This window comes from Parasteatoda tepidariorum, chromosome 4 (assembly GCF_043381705.1).
Source record: "Parasteatoda tepidariorum isolate YZ-2023 chromosome 4, CAS_Ptep_4.0, whole genome shotgun sequence".
In the NCBI taxonomy this organism is placed as follows: domain Eukaryota; kingdom Metazoa; phylum Arthropoda; class Arachnida; order Araneae; family Theridiidae; genus Parasteatoda; species Parasteatoda tepidariorum.
Window position 1 is genome coordinate 79,411,010 of NC_092207.1, and position 22,624 is coordinate 79,433,633.

Sequence of the window (22,624 nt, forward strand, 5' to 3'; positions counted from 1 at the left end):
GTTCATTTTAAAGGGCTAGTTTGGCTTCAAAATTAACTTCAAATTATTATTTATACGCCAAATGCAGTTCAACATTAAATTTAATAACAATACATTCCTTAATTTTTTTTTAAAATTTCGCTCCTTTTTAGTTAATGAGGTAGATTAGTGAAAACATCAGAGTACGATCAGTGTATCAGTTAGCATAGTGTATCATGGTACGATTGCTATTAACAATTATTACAGTGTTAATTTTTGAAGTTAGAGGTTCATTGCTGGGTATGTTCTTTTCCCTTACCCTGATGTAAGGTGAAGTGTCACTGCTTTGTGTACATACAACCGGAATTCCCAAAACTGATTTTTTTTTAGGATTTAAGACATTGTACGATATTTTTTACAATGATTTGTATAATAAATAGGTTTTTTTTATTACAATAACCATCAATAATCAATAATTACCAAATAAGTCATTCAAAGTGAAATTTGTGTTTCATAAAAACATTGACTTATTGAATAATGAAAAAAAAATTTTTTTTGTCTTTTTTTTCCCCTTTGATTGCTCCTTTTCTTGGAATAATTTTTTTTTCTTTGATTTTCCTTTTCTTAGAATAATTTTTTTTCCCTTTGATTTTTCTTTTTCTTAGAATATTTTTTCTTCCTTGATTTTTCCTTTTCTTAGTATAATTTAAAATAAAAATAGAAGAAAGTGCGATTTTAAGTTAATAATTGAAATCTCAAGAGTTACCGGCTGAAATAGGACAGATCAGCAGTCAAATCCACTCTCACTATCTGCAATGGCGAGTGCTAAAAAATGTTAAATTTCCTTTGCATGAAATAATTTTTCAATAAATTAATTTGATAACTGAGGGAAAACAATTTCCAATTCGCTTAAAAACTTTATAAGGTATGGGTTCTTAATCTTAGGATAATAAGCGAAAACTAAAATTAACATTAAGGGATCCAAACTGCGGACCACTCTCTTGACTAAACTATTGAGTCCATATTTACTAAATTGCTGCTAAATTCTATAAAGAGAAAGAAATGCAAATCCGCCGGGAAAAAAGGAAAAATTATTTAAAGAAAGTATGCTTTTGTGGCTGCTTTGGAAATTTAAAATATCACCTGCACAGCTAATTTTATTTTATTTTACAACCGTCGTTGAATGGCCGACCGAATTTTTAGTTTGCGGCTACGATTGTTCAACCTCCGTATCCTTGCAATTTTGAACCCAATCCAGAAGACAAGGGAACTCCTGGATCATGTATTGGGAGATATTTGCCTTCGTGGAAGATCTTTTGATGCAACTGACCCACATTTGCGTTACATGGAGAGGAAAACCACGAGAACCTACTACGGTTAGCCTGACGGCAAGGGGACTTTAACCCACGATACATCCACCGCTGAGGATATTTCATGTTGGCACTGCGGTCGGTGCGAGCCCGGTGCGGAATCGACCAGCCATCACCGCGATTCGAACCAGGTTACCTCATTGGTAGGCGTGCTCTCTATTCTCTCTATTCTCTAATTTGCATATTTGAGGTTCCCATTTTTGAACCATTAAAATCCAATCATCAGATCAAAATTTAATCAGAGTTATTCATTCTTTTTCTTGTGTTCTGTATATTTCATTAATTTTCTTTTGTAATAATATTCCAATGTATAAATATAAGGGGCACAAGGTGGAAGTTTAAAAATTAAAAAGAATGACTCAGTATTTTTTTGGGATATTGCTAGAATAAAGATAGATTTTGTAATACTTCATTTTGAGGCATCATAAAAGTAAGTGAACTGTAGTTTTGGAGTGCATAAAATATTTTATTAGCCTATTTTAGTCTTTGATATTGTTTATTAATACTGGAATTATTTATTTGCTTATAGCACGCAAACATTTGTTGTGATTCTCTAAGCATAAAGCTTCTACGCACTTCTTACAAAAAATAAATCAATGAAGAAATAAATAAATGAAAAAATAAATAAATTGTAATAATAGAAAATAAAAATTTTTTGACAAAGCAGCTTTTATTTATATTGGGGAAGAGCATGTTAAACAAAAATTAATATTTTAAAAAATATTCTCCTGAAATCGAAGCTTACCTTAATGGTAAAAAACGGGATTTTTATTTAGAAATATGTAGCTTAGAAGACAGTAAACTGTAAATGTAATCGGAGATTTTGATTAAAGAAATTTAAGAAAACTTGATTAAGGTCTTTTAAATCTTTTTAATTATTACACAAAAATAATAAACTTTATTATTTCGCATTTTTTGAAATATTGTGAGATATTTTAATAGTGTATTTCGTTGACCATTTTTCCACTTTTTTCGACTTTCTTTATCTTCGTTCTTAAAATATTAAGCTCTTACATAACGATGAGTCTAATGCAACTAAATACTCTGAAGTGGCTTTCAAAATCATTAACAACGCATTATTAAAGTATTAACAATAACTTGTTTTAACGTTTTTTTCAAAATCTTAAACTTTTAAGTAAAAATGAATCTATTAACTAGATTAATAAGTGCTCCTAAAGTGATTGCATTGGATTCATGTCATTGTTTTCAACTTTAATGAAATTGAATTCTAAGCTTACCGAGAAGTTCTTAAAAAACTTAAAGCCAAGAAACTTAAAATGAAATATCAGTACTCGAATTATTTTAAGAAAATGTTTAAGAAGGTCTATGTTTGCGAAAAAAATAGATTTTGTCTCAAAATGTTCTTTTAAACAGTATTCATAAAAGCAAAATAAAAAATATTTATGATTATTTTAGTATAAAATTAGAAATTGTTTTTTCTTGTCAGAAAGACGATGGATATAGCTAGAGAAAGGGGGTACATGACACCCCTGGCCAATTCAACACTTCTTCCATTAATGCTTTTGTCTTTGGCTACACAAAAAAACTCGCCATCGCCAACTCAGTCGCCATCAACAGTCAACTCTGAATATGATTATATCATAGGTAAGCTAGACCTGAAAATAATCACTCGCCACCCACCATTTTCTGGTCATAAACTATTGTATTCTGGAAATTAATAAATTTGTTCTTTCTGATCTTTTACATAAATTTTCAAACATAGCATTTTTTTTTGCAAATATTTCACAGTTAAAAGACAGCATTTTGTAGAATATATATACATTTTTTAATTAAACATTTGCTCTCTAACTAAAAAAAAAAAGCTTATTCTTTTTTTTGTTTCTCTAGAACGACTTAATTTTTTTTAGAAATTTTGAGCTTGTTTTGCATGTAGTTATTGGTAAAACGAATTGCATACCCTGAAAAATAAAATAAAATAAAATAATAAGAAATTCGATTCGATACAATCAACCAATTTAATTTTAGTTTTCTCTAAAATTAAATTAAATGCAAAAATTAACTTAAAAAATAAATTTTGCACTTAATTACATTTAATTTCAGGAGAAACAAATGTTTTAAAAAATGTTGTGTTTATTTTATTACATTTGTTTACACATTTTTGAGAAATTTGAATCAAAAGTTGTTCAGTTACGGGAAGGGTTTGACTTTGTATGCAGGGCACGTGAAAAGTCGATCATAAACTACAAAAAACAATATTTAAAAAAAAATTTTTTTTTTAGAATATTTCATTTTATTTGGTTTCAAATACAATAATAGTTGACACCGTTTAGGAGTTTTTTTAAATTTATCCTTTAATTCCTTTCTGTGTTCAGAAAGTTAAATGTATTAAAATTTTCTGAATTCATGCTAGAAAGAAGATATTTTCCTACGCGTTTAAATCTTTAAACTTGGAAAATCTGCGTAAAAATAAAAGTGAAATTTAGCCACGGCGAAGAGTAACAACTAAAAATATTGAATTGTTTGTTTAAGGAATACATCTAATCAAATGAATGAATAAATCCTATTTTAAAATATTCTAGTTGGAGCTGGATCTGGAGGTTCAACACTTGCAGGACGTCTATCCGAGTTACCATGTGTTAGTATTTTGTTGTTGGAAGCAGGAGGGATACCCCCAATACTGAATGATGTACCTAGCTTTGGCAGAAATTTCTGGTTTTCAGACATTGACTGGGCTTACAAGACTGTTCCACAAAACCATACAGGAAGACTTCTCACCAACAGAGTAAATATTGGGTTTGGAAATTGAGTTGCTGCCATTTTCTAATGTCATTAAATAGTTTTAGCGTAATGATTTGGATAGTTCAAACGAAGATGTTTAGTTAGAACGAAATCTATATTACATAATTTTTTGTTCAAGAAAATATATATTAATTTTCAGATCCTTAACATGGAAGGTCAAATTGAAAAAAAAAAATTAGCATTTTCGGCACATCCTTTTTTGCTTTTAATTTAGGTTTTATAACCTCAAAAGTTGTTCGTGACATTTGTGTTGTGTGTTGAGAGGGTGGCATGATTGGTATACCAAGTTTAGAAAGGGACATTTTTACCTTAAAGATGCACACAGTTAAAAGTTCCAGATCAAATTACGGAAAAAAGTACTGGGCACCCTAAGTGCAGCATTCATAAAATTTTATCCGTACTTATTTTATCGTAAAACCCATTTTGTCCCTAAAATTTTATACTGCAATTTTGCAGCAATAATTATTTACTTACAGTGATCCAATAATTTTACAGTAAATATTAATGTATGCAAAATTGCGGTATATCAGAGTTCATTTTAGATTGCAGTACAATTTACGGTACCCTGAGAGACGGTACTTTTTACCATATTTTAATCAGTAATTATTAACCGTACCCCTCCCTCTGGCCACGCAGCAGAATTCTATATATGTGATTAAACATATTTTTGCATGAAAATTCGTGATAAACGATAAAGCAATCCTCTTTGTAGCAGAGAAAATTTAACACTCCCTCACTCTAAATTTGTAAAAAGTTAAAAAACTGCTTGAATTTAATTGCGAATCTTAGATTAAGCAAACTTACTTATATTCCTTTTCACTAGGTAACATTTTGTTTTTTCATTGCCGATAGTCAAAAAGCAGAACTAGAGCGGTAAGTCGGTGAATGCCATAGATTAATTAAAGCAAAAATAAAATAACCATTCGTTGTAAAAAATTTTTACTTGCATTTTGCAGACAAAATTAATGGAAACTAAATTGAACGATCTTTTGTGTATTATTCTTGTTTTGTCATCTCGCAAAGTTTGCGCTAACGAAAAGTTTTCATTCAAACAAAATTTGTTAATTGTTGGTTGACGGTATAAGAAAAAATTTGGAAGCTTTCCATACTTTCTGATTTAGCTTTTAGAACATAATATGAAAGGCAAAGTAATATTATTTCAGGTAGAATTTTGAATTCCTCAAGTTTTAGTATGTTTTAATCTATATTCATATACAAAATTTTTAGTTTACCCGGTGTTTAGTTAATTTTTTTTAAAAATTTGTTTTTAATGTTGATTTATTTCAATGAACTGAAGTTATTGAAATCAAAAATATTTTTCATTTTAATTTTACTGTTACAGAATCTATCTTTTCACAATTAATAGGCTTCAAACTAATAACGTTCCAATTGATTTATTTTAAGTAATTTAAAATGGTAGTGCAGCTACCCTCACTAAAAATATTTTAAGAATTTCTTCAGCAAAAAAAAAAAAACGATTTTTAAAGATTTCCTTAAGAAATCTAAAGACATTTTGAAGATTTAATTTTTTCTTTAAAATATCTGCAGATTTTTTCGTACACATTACGCATAGACGTTTTGAAAACTTTAAATTTTCTTTTAAATGTCTGCAGAATTTTTGAAGAGATTTCACAGACATTATTAATTAACAAAAGAGAGGAAAACTTATCTTCAAATATTCTTTAGATAAAATAGAACTAAAATATTTGAAAAAAAAATGTTTTTTTCAATATGTTATTGTATGTTAAGTTTCTTTTACTTGATTTCTCAGTAGAAAAATATACATGTAATTAACACGAGTGAAAAGATTGAACTTTCTATATTAGATTATGATAAAACTGATGATATTAAAATTGGACTATTTTTTTCGGAGTTATTGAAAAATATACATATTTTTTGGTGCATTTAACTTTACCAAAAAACATAACATAAAAATTAACATGGCAAATAATTGCATATTTTAATACATAATGCGATGCATTGAACATGTATATGCACAAACGCACGTGAATACACAAATTTCGCATAAAAAAATAATTCCCAATTTTTTTTCCATACTTACTAAGGGAAATAAATTCTGAAGGTATTTATCTTTCTTTTCAAGTCTATATTTTGCAGAGAGTTAAAAAAATTAATTTCTAAGGTTCTCAAACAACTTCAGAGGCAAAATTTTGAAATTTCAATTCAAAAATCGTTTATTTAGATTTCTTTGTATATTATACACTAAAACATGGTAATAAAAACAAAAAAAGGCAACGAATATTTTCTTAAAAAAAGTATCGGGGGAAAATTGGTAAAAAAAAGATCAAAAATCGACCTTCTTTCAAAATCACATAGCATTGTTAAAAATTATTGTATTTTCCTTCTTCATGCTTTATAATTTTCATAAAAACTCAACTTAATAAATAGACAATGCATTAGACATAAAATTAATATTTAGATATTTTGCAGCTAGTATCGAAACTTATCTGGCAAAAAAAGGCCCAAATTGCACTTAGTTGCTTTTTAAAATAATAGTTTATTAAACAAGTCTCTAGACATATATGTAGAAAATATTCATACTTCAAGTCATTTGAACTAATATTTTTCAAGACATTGCATTTAAAATGAAGAAAAATAACCGAAAAATTACTTTTGAGGAAAAACAAAAACAAAAAAGACATAACCAAAAAACCTGTTCGATTTGGCGTAGAAACAAAACTCAAACGGTTTCAGAAACATAAAATTTTAAAGTTTTATTTTGCATAAAAAGCAGAAAAAGGATTTTTTTTTTGCCTTTTCAAAGTCGGCTTGAAATGGTAGTCGGGTACCTTAGATTCATTTATTCATTATCCACCACTGCAGTTTTAATAAGTGAAATTTTCGGATAATTTATGTTAGATCAACATATAAATTAATGTATATCATCTTTAGATCATCCATTAAATGATTTTGTTCATACATTATTTCTGCATGTTATTACAGCATAGAGCAGTATTTCCGCAAGAGTCGGTTGTCGGCTTAATGCCTTAACAACTGTGCCAGTACCTTACATTTTTCAATATATTAAAGCTCCATGATTTAGAGACCACGATTCTATCTCATTTGGTTCTACACGATGGCAGTTTTGTGCCTTAATCTTTTGCCATCGTGGTTCATCACTGTCTTGCTCTCCATAATAATTTCAGGCTTCACAATTTCGTGACATTTCGTCATCGCTGCTTCACCAGTTGCCTCTTACTTTCCAGATAAGTTGGTGGCTTAAATTTAGGTGCAACCGAAGGAGGGGATAAACTATGGTCAAAAACAATAAATTTTGAATGCCTTAAACACTTATTGCGGTTCATCAGTGTCTTAAACTTCATAATAAATCAAAATTGTCAGATTAATTTTCATGAAATGTATTTTTGAATTATAAAATGAACTCTGTCATTTGCAGCAACTGATATGGCCCAGCGGTAAGGGACTTGGAGGATCAAGTTTGTTAAATGGCATGCTGTACGTGCGAGGAAATAAACGTAATTATGATGACTGGGCAGCACAAGGTGCTGAAGGATGGAGCTATGAGGATGTGCTACCTTATTTTAAAAAAATGGAGAGCAACAAGAATCCAGAATATTACGGAAATGGTATTATAAGTTACAATTTGTACATAAGTAAAGTTTCTAGCTCATTTTCTGATAATGAATACATATTTAATGTATTTTACAGGGTATCATGGATTAAAGGGTCCAGTAACAGTTGAAAAGTCAAATTATCAAGCAGAATTTAAAAATCCCATTCTTGAAGCTGCTCGTGAACTTGGTTACCAAGTGATTGATGTAAACGGAGCTAGGCAAACAGGTACAAATATATTCGTCAATAGTCATTAAATACTTTTTTTCGCATAAATGAAGGACTTATAATGCAAACCACATTTTTAATTTGTCCTGGAGAGTATTTTCTGTGAATAAAGAGAAGAGTTTCATGTAGATAAGATATTTCTATATATAATGCTGCCATGTCGTAGAAACATCAGAAATCTGGAAATAAAGGGAACAGTCTGATAAAAATATCACATTTGTAAAAAAAGAGTGATTTACTACAGATGTGATTTTTTTAAGCGGTCCGAAACTGTTGAAAAATTCAATCTTGAATTTCTTCAAATACTAATTTTATTCAAGGTACCAGACAAATATAATTACATTTAATTTTTTTGATAAAATCAGAATATTTCAATTAAGTCGCGAATTTGAAAAGTTCCTAAAAATATGCATTATTATCGGAAAATAAGTACATAACTTAAGTAACTAAATTTCAAAAACTGTAGAAAAATATCTCTCCGAATATGACATTGGCCAACTAAAAAAATTGTGTGAAAAAACACTTTATTTCCAGTTAACACCAAATTGTGCTTTCCTAAGCAATTGAAAGGGTATAATTTGAATGTAAACACTTAAAATGTAATAAACTTGCACCAAACCCTCGCTCATTCACACCAAAGGAGAATTATTTTCACTCCCTAAAACACCGATGTTGGTGATCTTTGAATATCGCTAGCAAATTTTTACAATCGAGAATGATTTGGCGTTAGTTGGCAGTCGAAACAGAACGAACGATTTGACGTGAGTACATCAACCAAAACAAAAGTTTACTGTTTAAATATGTATGTTTTTAGCTGTGTAATAAGGATATTTATATTTTAATTTTTAAATCTCTGTGAATAACTCTATGAAATCATTGTTGTTAGTAAGTAATTTTATCATGTATAATTTCTATCCACTTCTGTTCTGGTAACTCTCTTTCGATTTCGTCTTTATATTCTCCTTGTGTTACGCGAATATTTGATTTGCAAAAAAATTTTATCTTAAGAATTATTACGGATATGCATCCTGAATTGATGATTCTTAGTTTTTATTGTAGCGTAAAATTAACTTTACTGACTCTGTGTATATTTTATCCTACTGCAATTACTTTGAGGCCCTGCCCTGCTCGCTACTGCAATTTTAAATTTATTGCGACAGAATACAAGAAAAAAACTGTGGCTGCTACTTAACACCAAGTAGTGTAAAAAGAATTCTTGGTGTAATGGAGCACAAGCTTTGGTATAGATTTCATTGTAAAACATTTTAGTTTATAGTTGCCATCCTTTTTGGTGTTGGCATAAACTAAATACTATTTTAAATATAGAACAATAGTTATCATGCAACAAATTAACTAAAATAAAAATTATATACAAAATAGCAATTGTTAAAAAGAATCAGAGCAAATATATTACTAAAAATGTGGTTGTTTTTAGAGGCCAGAAATTGATTCGAATGCGCGTGAAAATATGTGCTGCCAATAAGCAAACAAAAAAAAAATGAATAAATAAAAATTATAACAGTTATAAAGTAAATGAAAAATGTGATATGTTAAGATACAGGAAAATTTTTTTATGGTGTGAGAAGGAAAAATAGATTTCACTTTTTTTTAACTTATCGCTTTTTTCCTTTTTTTGCTGTTTAAGATTTCTGAGTTCTGTGTTTTAAAAATATGCATATTTTTGTGACTACGTGAATAATTTATGGAGACTAATCAAATTCAAAAACAATCTTATGAAAATGTTAAAAAATGGCATTAAAATAATACGAAATGTTATCAAGGTCAATCAATTTTTTTAAAATTAAAAATGTAAATCAAAAATAAACACTGTTTATTTATCAAAGCGCTAAATAATCATTTTAAATGTTGGATGCGACGGAAGAGGCGTTCAACTTACGATTGAAACCTTTTTTTAGTTAATGTATTTAATTTTTTATGACTTAAATTATTTTTACTGTGATTGTCCAAAAACATGTTTTAATGCCTTAAAATATTATTTGCACTTACTAATAAGAATATGTAATATCCACCTCTCCAATCATTGTGATTGCATATTTGTACGTAATATTCATTGATTAGAGCAGAAATCTGTCATTATTAAATTAGCCTATTATGCCGAGCAAATAATAAGGATGTTTTAAATAATTTTTTAAAGGTTTTTATGATCCTCAAGCCACTATACGAAATCAACAGCGTTGCAGCACAGCCAAGGCTTATTTAGTACCTGCTGAAAATAAGACTAATCTACATATTCTGCCAAACGCCTTCGTCAAAAAGGTATAATGTTGCTGATAACTATTTATTTTACTGAGAAAAAAGAAGTATGGTTAAAACTACCAGAATAGGGTGAAATTTATTGTGTTTATGGGTTTATGGATGAGCGAAAAATGCTGTGTTCTTACTGAAGTGCTTTGGAAATTACTTTTGGTAAAATAACCATAAAATATGGTTTTATTACCATGTCGTTTGATAGTAAATTAATTAAAATTTGGTAATTTCTTCATGATAGCTTAGAGCATTATATGATAACTATTTATTCGGTAAAATTTACATTTCAGTTTCGTATTTTAATTAAATGTCTAATAATAAGAACTATTATTTTGAAAATCAGAATATTCTATTTCTTTTTTCCAAGAATGACCTGCGGTTTAAAAAAATGCAAAACTAAATGATATTTTTATGATTAACGAATTAATTAGTTAATTTTTATGATTTAATGATTCGAATTTTTATAATTGACGAATTTTGCGTTAGATGGTCAATAATAGAAAATAGAAAATATTTATTTTTTTGTTCTCTATTTTGTCATTTTTTTAAACTTATTTAGTGTAAGCGACTATGACCAAAACAAGATATGCGTTTTTATTTTAAGTGTATTTCGTGAAAACAAGACGCACGGATTAGATTTATTTCATTTATATCTCTCATAAAAAGGAATTTAACTGCAGATATGTAATAAATGCTTTTAATTTTTTAAATAATCTTCTAAGGAAATATTCCCTTTAGTCAGAAATGGGATTTTTGTTCCTATGCTAACCATATTCTTCCATGTATGTAATTTTATTTTTATTTATTGAAATGTGTTAACCATGCTACGAAATTTTAATTTTTTATGCCTTAAATATTTTTGTAAATTTTAACTTCAAACGTTTTGAACTTTTAAGAAAGCAATCAAAGTTATTTTTAAAATTAAAATCTGTTTATTAAGTTCAATAAATTATACTTTGGAGAATAAAACGCAGGAAAAAGCATTTAAAAATGTTAATTAGTTGCATAATAAATAAGGAAATTGCGCTTATATATTTCTGTTCGCAGAAAACTCATTAGTATTTCTTTTCGTCTCATTTGTAGGTCCTCATCGAGAATAACACAGTTGTGGGTGTTTCGTATGATGTAAATGGCACAACTTATTCCGTGAAGGCTAAAAAAGAAGTTATAATGTCAGCTGGCTCCACGAATACTGCTCAATTGCTAATGCTGTCAGGAATTGGTCCAAGGGAAGAGCTCGAAAAACATGGTGTGAGTAGCGAAATCAGATTAAAATGCAATAATTTTAGGCAAGAGTACCTTTTGTTCATTTTAAAAATCTCTAAGAAACGAACAAAAATTCGAGCGTAAGCACGCACATTAGAATTGAAAAGGAAGAAGAACAAATTATACATTTCAATATTTCAACAAATTAAATTTCAATCGTGTTTTTAAATTACTTTTTTTCGGTTCTAGATGCTTTTAATTATTTAATTTTTTTTAGATTCTTGAAGATTTTGAGAAGAAGCAGTTAAGCGGGACATTTTAGTTGTGCGTAGTTAATGAACAATGCTAGCTCTTGAATAGTCTAGCTATGTTTTTTTAAATGAAGACATATAAATAGCGAATTACAATTACTGACTAACTTTATCACGCGAAATCACTTGAAAGAAATAAGATATTCTCACAAATATAACAGGAACCATTTAATAATTTTGTCTGCGAGAGTTGCAAGTAACGTTGGGAAAATATAAGAATGAAAATAATGCGATTCACGTAAAAAAAAGTTAAATATACGACGCGTTTTCGAAAAGCAACGATACAACGCTGCATACTCACTTGAAAAAACTATAATTGATTAAATGTACATTACAACTTCTTTATTGGTACATGCCTTATTTGAGATAGTTGTAGCCATTTTAAAAGAATTTGTTAATTTTGGGTATGAGATTTTGTATTACACAGTCATCGAATTTTGCCGTCTGTTGCCGGAACCACATTTCAACTTCAGTTTTGTTCTCAGCATCGTAGTGAAAGTCTTGCCCTGCTAGATGTTTATTCAGGTAAAAGAGTAATCCGAGCTGTAAGGTGGATGATCTAAAATTTTCCATTTGAAACTTTTGAGTAGTGCTTAGGTTTGAAGTGCTATGTGAGGACGAGCGTTGTCATCCGACAAGCAAACTTCGATTATCAGCAAGCTCCCGCTGAGTTTTTATAATTTGTTATTTGTTTTGAATTGTATGCCATTCGTATACCGTTTCATAGCTTTTCGTAAACGTAAACTTTTGCATAAGGCAACACTGCATAACACTGACACGAATTTCAATCTCAGTTCAGTACAGTAAAGATGTCCATGTGTTTAAATATTCTTTTCCTTGTCTGATGGAATTTTTTGAGATTTTTTAATAAAACATTTCTTTACTTTATGATATTTTAGAAAAATGACTTCAATTGTTCACATATGCCCCTATAGGGGGGCACATATGAACAAGATTAAAAACACAAAACAATCATCATATTTAAAAGAAAAAAAATATTTAATATAACAGATATAGAAACACATTATAGTAATGGGGTTGTAGCCTTACTAAGTGAATTTATTGGGCTTATTTGTTTATGTGAATTTATTGGGTTAATTTCGTCAATTTGGTTTTTCGCAACTTCATGTTCCTTAGGAGTTGTAAAGGGCCTTTTTCTTTCTTCTCTGATACTCTTTCATGCTTTTTTTTCATTTTTTCTATCTTTTCATTTTTAGCTTTAGCAATTCTATCTTTCTCAGGTGTATCAGTTAATATGCGTGATTTTTCCTTTTCGCGTTTTCGTTTCTTTAAGTTACTTACTTGGGCTGTTGGAAATGGTGGGATTGATTCTGGTATAAGACAAGTACTGATGGCACTACTGTTAAGATCATTGTCAACATTTTCTGCCTGACCATTAGTAATAATGAATTTTCAAAAGAAAAAATAAACAATTAATTAATTATTTATGGAAAATTAAATAATAATAATTTTAAATGCTAATTAAATAATAATATTTTTTAAACTTATAATATCATGAGGATAATTATCTGAATACTATGTAGGGGCACATGTGAACTGTTCACACCTGTCCCACATGTTTTGTTTATAAGTGCCCCATCATCTTTCTTAAACCTAACTTGAAAAATAAAGAATTTTTAATCAAGTAAAAAAACATAGTACTTGTCATAAACTTACCTGAATGTTCATATAATGGTCTGCAATAGTTAAATTTAGCTTATAAGTTGATTTATACTATGTTTTCACTTGAAGAAGCGAGTGATAAAAGTATATACAACACCAGCTGATACAAAGAAATTGTCAGAATAGAATAACAAAATGGCTCATTGTTCTGAAAGTTTGGCAGAAAGGTAGGGCTGGAACTGTCACCTATTGACAATTTTTCAAGATTTTTTATTTCAAATCATATTGGTAAAACATACCATGTTCACGTGTGCCCCATGTTCACAATTCCCCCCCTTTCCCCTACCTTAAAATTATTTATCCTAACCACAAATGTCAATTTTTGACGCGCATGATTTTAACTGATTCAATTTAACAAAAAAAAAGTCTTTTTCTCTAATTTCCAGTCATAAAAATAGAAGAATAAAAAGTAACTGCCTGAGTACTTTAAATATCATTAAAACATGGCAACACTTGATTAGTTACAGATCACTATGTGATACACTTACCTTTTTCTGATATCGTATACTGATAGTAGAGCATAAAATATAAAATTGGGAGGAAAATGGAATGTATTTATGGTTATGTAATATATTTTTAGTATACATATTTTCTCATATTATCTGTAGTAATATATTTTTAATTTTAAAAGTGATGTGTCATTTAATTGTATAACCTGAAGTTTAAAAAGCATTCGATTTTCAGATACCAGTAGTTGCTGATTTGCCGGTCGGAAAAAATTTGCAAGATCACTGCGGAGCTATTTTAAATTTTGAACTAGATTCAAGTATTCCGAATGCAGCGGAGAAGCTATCTAACACTACTAATATTGTTGATTACATTAACAATAGAAGAGGTTTGTGCATTATCAGGAATTAAAAAAAATTTTTTTTTTTTACAGAATAACAATGTTTTCTAAAATATCGCAGTGCAGTATATATTGCATCGAAATGCACTGTTGGCAAAAAGTTTTATTTTTATTTTTAATAAATTTTTTCAGGTCCACTCTCTTCCACAGAATTCGTTTCAGTGATGGGATTTTTAAATAGCAAATCTATAAGACCAAAAGTAGATGATCCTACTTATGAAATTTATTTCATTGAAATTCCTGCTTTTATGGCCAAGTCGCAGTTTGGATTGACTCCAGAGGTACACTTAATTGTCTCGCATTTATAAACAGTATAATAGCACTGTAGTATAGATATCACAGTGTAAATAGTAATTTTTCTTTACTTTAAAACTAGGAGGCTCAGTTCGCCAACCCTCGTAATTGCTACTCATTCATCATTGCTTTTGTTCCCCCTCAAACGTCCATATTTACCGCTAAAAAAATCTAGAATATTTTGCTTTCAAAATAATACAATTATTGAAGCAATGTATTGAAAAATATGTTAATCGTAACAAAATAGAGGATTACATAGATTTGAAAAATAATCATTTGTACTGGAAATGTTTTTACATAAGGAATAGAGTTTGTGTCATTCAAAGAGAAGAAATAAATATGAAGTAATTTTTTTTCTTTGACGAGACTCATAACAATTAAATTAGGAAACGTTTCTTTATTTTTAAAAAATTTCTTCATAAATGTTAAGATTTATATGTGGTGGCATGTAATCTTTCGACCTTTCTCTATCTCTCTCTTCTTTTGCTACTTTCGACTGACTCGAGGGCGAGTTTATAAAAAAAATCCTGTAAAGAAAAAATAAATTTTCTGCAAAAATGAATAATAAGTGAATAGAAAAAAGAACTGGGAAAATTCCCCCAAAAGTATTTAAATTTGCTATAACTTTAGAACAAATTGGAATTTCGAAACGAATTAGCATTAAGTTCCCAAATAAAAATGGCTCTTTCAGAAAGTCATATTTTTACACCGTGGTTTCATTTCAGTGGGCAACAAATCAACCAAACAAGATTTATTTTCCCTACAAGTTTAATAGTTAATAATTCTCAAAATAATTTTCAATGCTAAGTTTTTCTAAGAAGTTTCCTTGTCTGTAATTTCAAGTTATTTCGTAATTTCAAGCTTCCAATTCATAGTTTTTCCGCAGAGAACAAAAATGTAACATTAAGTCGAAGAAACCAAAAACTGTGGCGTCGGTAGCTCTTTCAATTTTTTAATATTTACAATGTGGAAAATGAAATATTTTAAATTTATGCGATTTAAAAGAATTAAACGATGAAAATAAGCATTCAAAAATAGTAGATATATGCTCATTACATTAAATACTATTTTCTAATGTTTTTTTTTCATTTTCAAATAACGATAGCCGTTTTAGAATTATTTCGTATCGTTTATATACTTACAAAAAATCAATTTAAAGTTTAATAGTAGTATGGGAGTTTGACATGAGTAGGGTTGGTAGGATAAAAATTCCCCACTTATTTTTAGCAGTAATATAAATTCTGATAGTTTTCGTCTTTAAATCTGATAGTTTTGATCTCCTGACTGCTACTTAACAACTGTTAACAATTTTTGTCTTACTACAACTGTTACTTATGTCAAGTTTTGACTATCTAAAGCTAGCGCTGTCTACGCTTATTTTGAAAATGCCGCAAAACGTCAATATGGAGAAAAGCTACAGCTTAGTGAAAATGAAAAGAGTTTGTGGTCTAAATTTTTAATATTTAAAAAACTTACTTCTATGATGCATTACCAGGGCTCATTAAAATTTGCGAAAATTGAGAATACGGCAGTAACTTTGATAATTTTCATCTAGGTTTAAAAATGTCATCAAATTGGCGAATTTTAAAAAAGTTTAATATCTTTTAAAATATTTCAGTTATTTGTCTGTTCTAAAGTACAGATAATTCTTCACGGCAAGATTATATAGATAGCTTGAAATCACATTGCTTCAAGTGCAAGGCACTTAAACTACGGCGTTTTTATTTTCCTTGGAGACAGAACTTCTCAAAATAGGGTTAGTATCTTTTTTGAATGTCGGAATACTTTTAGTTCATTTCTCAAAATAAGACAAAAAGATGAATCAGCCTAGAACTGATACTGGTAATTAATAAATCGGAACAAAAATGAAATTCCAATAAGTTTAATTTTTCTTCCTGTATTTTTTTATTGTTTTCCGCACTTCTTTCTATATTTAGAAAACCTTAAGCTTCGCCTCTACTGCTATTTTAGATCTTTAATATTACATTATGTTTTGTCAGGCCAATAATATAAAGTATGGAAATATGAAGTTTCGTACGAGTGTAGAAAAATGTACAGAGAGTACGATTGAGTAAAAAAAAACATTCGATAACTCGCTTGTGAATTATTAATTATTAAACATGTGATGAAAATACTACGTGAGCCACTCTGTGAACAGAAATACATAGTTGTAAAGTTATTAGAATTTTAGGTACTGTTTTTACGAATTTTTTAGCTTTACGTTACATTTTATTTTGTTGTGCAAAAAGATAAGACTTAGAAACTTGAAGTTACGATGGTCTTGAGAAAAATGTACAAGAAGTAACGGGGGATTTGATCATCAGTTCGAGAATTATCAACTGTCAAATTTACTGTAAAAAACTCCATGCTTGCAGTATAGAATTTTTTACAACACAAAAATGTTTTTGTCTACTAATATGCAACTGCAGACTTGAAATTTGGCGTGTTATAAGGGGCATTTCTATTTATAAATTAAGCACGAATTTTTTCAAAGTTCTAATTTTTTTAAAGTTATTGCAATTTTAAGTGCTGTTTTGCTATTTGTTCTGCTTTAACAACTGACTAATTATGTAATGCTGTAAAAAATATTGATCTCTCTCAAGATCCTCATTTTATAAACTCGTGGGGATTGATGTCAAAAGAAACAAAAAAAGAACAAATAAAATTAAAAAAAACAGAGAGATATTGCCTGATAATAATCTTAACATATGTATCACCATTTTTTAAATTCAAAAGAATAAAAAAATGATAAAAGTCGTTTCTAACATGGGTAGAGGTTATTATTATTTATTGCCAACAAGTAAAATTACTTTTTTTTTTCAAATCCAAATAATCTCTAATCTTGGTCACATTTAACTCAATTGCAAAATGTTCCGAAATAAATTAAATAATTCTCTTTTATAAGCAACGTGATCCTTTCTTTTGTTTGAAAAATGTCGATGAATAGGAGGCAATTACGGGAGTTAGTGAGCTAAAAGCGAGCAAAACTTTAGCCTCCTCGTCATATATAAAAGAAATCTAACAGAGAGTTACATTTTCAGGCTTATGAGCAAATATATGGTCCCTATAATGACAAACCAGTGTATGTTTGCCTTTCTCAACTGCTCCAACCTAAAAGTAGAGGAACCGTCACACTCCAATCAGCCAACCCATTCGATCCCCCTCTTATAGATCCAAATTATTTCGCTGATCCTAGTGACTTGGATGCTGTGGTTGAAGGTAAGCTGCTATTGGAAAATAAAGTTTTAAAATACAATCAAATGTGTCTAATTGAACACCCTTGTATGTTGACCTATATCCAAGAACCGAATTTATCTATATAATAACGAGATAATCTTTATAATTTGACTACCAGCTTATCTTGAGCGCTGACCACTGAATTAAGACAAATTTGTTGAATAATACTAATGAATGCTATTCTAAACTCTTAAAATATTTACTCCTTCCTTTTTTTCCTTTGGAAATTCATTAGTGCAACAAAGGAATTTTTAAATTTATAACAAAGATATTTTCAAGAGCAAAAAGAACTTAAAAATGATTAAATGAATAAAACGTTCATTCTTTTTAATTACATAAGTTCTTGTGTAATGACGTTTGAAGAAATTATGCAACCACACAATAATTAATAAGTATACAAGACTAATGCAACTTGTATGTTGGATTTTCCTTAAAAAACAAATCTGTTTAATATGTAATAAATTGTAAGTCATTCTGATTGTTAATCTCATTTCTTAAGATTTAATAATATTTGCTAAATAAAACTTATACTCGTGTTTACAAAAAAACTGATTTCAATTTTCCTTAATCTGGTTGACAATATGTAAGAATAACATTATATAAGAAATTATAAAAAAGAATGATAAATCATTATCTTAGATAAACTGACCACCAGTCTAAATTTACCCTAAAGCAGTAAACCACAAGTGATTAGCTAACACGGGTTTCACTGTACTACTAAATGGTGGACGAAAAAATAGAATAGAAATATACAAATATACAAAATACATGCTTGAACGTATATAAATCTTTAAAAAGTATTCTATAGTTTTATGCACACTTTGCAGTTTTCTTACTATTCTCAAATTTTGGTTGATTAGGAATGAAGCTATGCCATAAAATTGGGACGAGTAATTCAACTCGGAAAGTTGGATCAAAGCCATTCAACACAACATATCCAGGTTGTGAACAATCTGAAATAAATGGAGATGATTATTTCAGGTGCGTTGCTCAATCCGTAGTAGTTACAACGAGTCATCAAGTGAGTACTACTAAAATGGGCGATCCAAAAGATCCTAGTACCGTTGTGGATCCACTATTAAGGTAATAAACATTTTGAGCACTTTGCAAATTAAATTCAGAATAATAATTTATGTTTCCTTGGCAACATATTTTTATAATTTCAATTTTATCAAATACATCTACGAATACAAATGCTTGAATTTTGTGGGATGAAACGCTTTGCATATAACTTTTATTATAGTCATTATGTATAAGAATAAAGCAGAATGTTTATATTTACGCGAAGGTACCTGCTACAAATTCACAATTCTGAACTTATCTGCACAAAATGTAGCGTACAGTGAGCAAAATGAAAAAAAAAAGACAACCCTGAATAACTTTTGATCTAATAATCGCACGTTCTAAGACTCAATCTTAATGGCTTGAGGGGGTAACTTCAAACATGCTAATTAAGAAGTGCAGGTGATAATTTAAGATACGAAATCAGTCACAAAAACGTACTTTCGCTGAATAAACATACCCTCTCTTTGACGGGTCAGGATTTTTGACCCCCAAAATATAGGGGTTATCGCAATTTGGGAAAGATGGTAAGTTTAGTCGCGTTTTGGTCACGATAGTTTGGTCACGAGAACGCTCGAATGTTCAGACCCCTTAATGTTAATTTCACTTTTTGCGTATTTCACTATATTTCGAGAGCTTTTTAAGCGAATTGAAATTTTTTGGAACACAATTATAAAATTCGTTTATCCAGAGATATTGATTTACAAAAAGGAAATTTTAATATAGATTTAATAAATATTATTTTTTTAAATAATGGTCTAGTTTTTAATTGTGAGGTATGCAATTTTTTGCAGCATTTTAAAAAATATAATTTTACACCGCAAAATACGAAATTTGAGAGAAATCAGTCGAATAGTTCCTTGAATTTTAAATATCTAACTTTTTTGAAATTTAATTTCTCAGGAACTTTTTGCTTTTGCAAACCTAGTCAATGGTGTGCAATTGCATTCAGTTAGATAAAAATGTATTTTATTTATTTTTCGCTCATTGTGTTTCTTGAAAATGGTTATTTTCATTTTTGGTAATGGTTCTAAAATTACTTATTAACCAAAAATTATGTATTACTTTAGCAATTTTCATTTCTTTAAAACATTTTTATTTATTTATCATTAATGTTTTTTTGTAGCTTGTTTGTAATTTTCTTCTACACTTCTATATTTTAATCTTTCCTTCTATACTCGCACATTGACGAAGGTTTACTTCCTTACTAGGCCGAATCTATAATATGTCTTTTTTGTGGCTTCGTTTGTGCTTTTATCTTGCTTTTAAAGTACATTAGTTTAATTAAACAATATAAAATTGTTAAAATTTACGTTAAATATATTTGTTGGAATTTTAATTATTAAATACTTAAAATTTCAAAGCATGTTTTCATAAAATGGAGCAACACGCATTTCTTGTATGCATATTTTAATTCCTATTTTAGTTACTTTATTAACTCGAAAGAAAAATATTGGAAAAAGAACATGGTGTTCCCTTAATATGCCTTTTTAGAACCACTAGCAAAGATGAAAAAAAATATACGCATGAATGGTCGAAATCTAATAATTAAGGTAGGGGTAAAACATTAATCAAAATCTTACAAATAACTTTAGAAGACGACAAATGTATAAAAAATTAAAATAGGTTTAATTGAAGATCGAAACTTAAAGGTCTTTCTAATAATAACTTTTCTAATTTTCACAGACTTCTCCTGCTGTCAATCTTGTTTCGCTGGCTGACGAAATTAAATCTTAGAACTTAATCTATAGTTTGTAATTGCACATATAAGAAAATAATTATTTATTTCAACTAATTGCATAATTTCTATTTTATTTGTTTTTAGGGTAAAAGGAATTCAAGGTCTTCGTGTTGTTGATGCCTCAATTATGCCCATCATTCCCTCAGGGAACACCAACGTTCCAGTCATCATGGTGGCTGAAAAGGCAGCAGATATTATAAAATCTAGCATTCACTATTGTAAAGCTTAAGCTTAATTTTTTTTCATCTTACAAGGTGCCTTTTTTCAAAACATATTTTTGAGGACAGTAACACTAAAAGTAATCATTGTTTTTTTCCTATTATATTAGTTAGAATTTGAGAGGAAAAAAACAATGTATTAATTTAAAAGCTATGAATTAAAAATTCTAATAGAAAATTATAAAATTTGAAGTTTCTTTAAACTTTTAAAAATTACTTAATACTTAATGTTCTTTAAATTTTTCAAATGATTCTCATTTCTTGATATTTGCTGAGTGAAAGTTTGTGTGGTTTCTGATTTTTTGTTGAACTTTAAATATCTTTGTAGCAAGCTCCCCAAAATGAAATATGACAATTCTAAATGCATTAGTTCATTTTTTAACAACATCACACAAATCCATGCACATAATCAAACGCTTTTATATTGAATTTTTTAAATCACTTACGAAATATCTACAAAAATTACAAAGCTCTAACTTAAATAGAGAAAAAAGGACTTAATCGAAAACACTGACAACATAAAAATGGAAAGGTCTTTAAGCATTGTGTACAGAACGTTTTAGGATAAGTTAGGAAGTTATTTTCATATGGAAATCTATGCAGAAGAATAAAGTTGTTGTGTACTTGCGTTAAGTTTTCATTCAAATTAATCAGCTGCACAAGTCTTCAATACAATTTTCGAATATCCGGAGTAAAGATTTAGCTGAACTAAAGTTGTGCAAAGAATATTAAATACATTATGTAATTTTTATTTTGTTACGCTCTACTCTTTTCCTTGCTAGTTAACCATTGTTTGATGCTTGAAATAGCACTCTGTCTTATACGTCACGTAATTGGATAAATCGTACCACGTGTGCAGTTCTAATTCGCTCAGGTACGATTTAGGAAACAGCGTATTAACTTCAAACTACTGAATAGGTTGAGTTTTAAGCAATTTAAACAGAACCCTACCCAAATTGTCTGTATACAATAAAATTATTTCTGGACTAACTTTCATCTAATGGCAAATTTCCTTGCCGGGATAGCCTGGTTGGTAGAGCGCTGGATTCACGTTCGTGAGACTGAAAGTTCGAATCCTGACTGCCGAAGACTCCCCGTGCAGTAACTGGTGCACGTTAAATTGGTTGGGTCACAAAATCCTCCATGTTCCCATAACAAATTATACCTCGGGGTGGGGGGTACTAGGTTTAGAAATTTATAGTTTTCTGGTTCAGGTCAAAATCATGATCTGTGGATGAATGAATGGTTGAATGAATTAATCGAACCAGTTTCTTCATTTCTAAAATCAAAGAAGAAGAAAGTTGGTTATTTATCCGAAAAAGATCCTGTCTTAAGCAGCACTTACAAAAGTCAGGCTTGAACATTGCAGAACGATCATTATGTTCTATTAACATTTAGTTGGTTTATAGTTTTGCTACTGCTTTTGTAAAGTTCAAAAATTTAATATTTATGCTATTAAATAGTTGCTTTGTGTTACACATGGTCTACTTATTTACGTAATCATGATTACTCCATATTTTTGAGATCGGTACCACGAAAAAAAATTAATTTTCAGTACTTATTGAATGAATATTATTATAAGAAAAATAATATAAATAATATAGGTAGCTGTAAAACTATATTTACTTATTAAAATATTTTAAATGTTTTTGTCAGTGGTTTGTAGCAGATAAAAATTAAAATGGGAGAAGTGGTTCTATTTGGGCAACTTTTCTATAAAATAATAGTTGAAGTTGATGAGCTTTGGATGTGAAAAATCAATTTATTATAAAAAAATTAAAATTTTGTTAAAAAATAATAGATACTTTATTTACGTCGCCCTAGAGCTGCACAATAGGCTATGGGCG

The 22,624-nt window shown here is 29.0% G+C and overlaps 1 protein-coding gene across 1 annotated transcript in view; it reads left to right on the top strand.

Annotated features, from left to right (window-relative positions):
- LOC107437870 (uncharacterized) overlaps window positions 1-22,624 on the top strand; it is a 76,800-nt gene that overhangs the window by 29,920 nt on the left and 24,256 nt on the right. Inside the window, exons 2-12 of the mRNA XM_071180392.1 lie at window positions 2,776-2,933; window positions 3,869-4,071; window positions 7,507-7,696; window positions 7,779-7,910; window positions 10,066-10,187; window positions 11,262-11,429; window positions 14,063-14,213; window positions 14,358-14,506; window positions 17,561-17,738; window positions 18,617-18,839; window positions 20,644-20,786. Coding sequence (XP_071036493.1) covers window positions 2,783-2,933; window positions 3,869-4,071; window positions 7,507-7,696; window positions 7,779-7,910; window positions 10,066-10,187; window positions 11,262-11,429; window positions 14,063-14,213; window positions 14,358-14,506; window positions 17,561-17,738; window positions 18,617-18,839; window positions 20,644-20,786 — 1,810 coding nt within the window. The 5' untranslated portion in view covers window positions 2,776-2,782. The remainder of the gene's footprint in view (window positions 1-2,775; window positions 2,934-3,868; window positions 4,072-7,506; window positions 7,697-7,778; window positions 7,911-10,065; window positions 10,188-11,261; window positions 11,430-14,062; window positions 14,214-14,357; window positions 14,507-17,560; window positions 17,739-18,616; window positions 18,840-20,643; window positions 20,787-22,624) is intronic.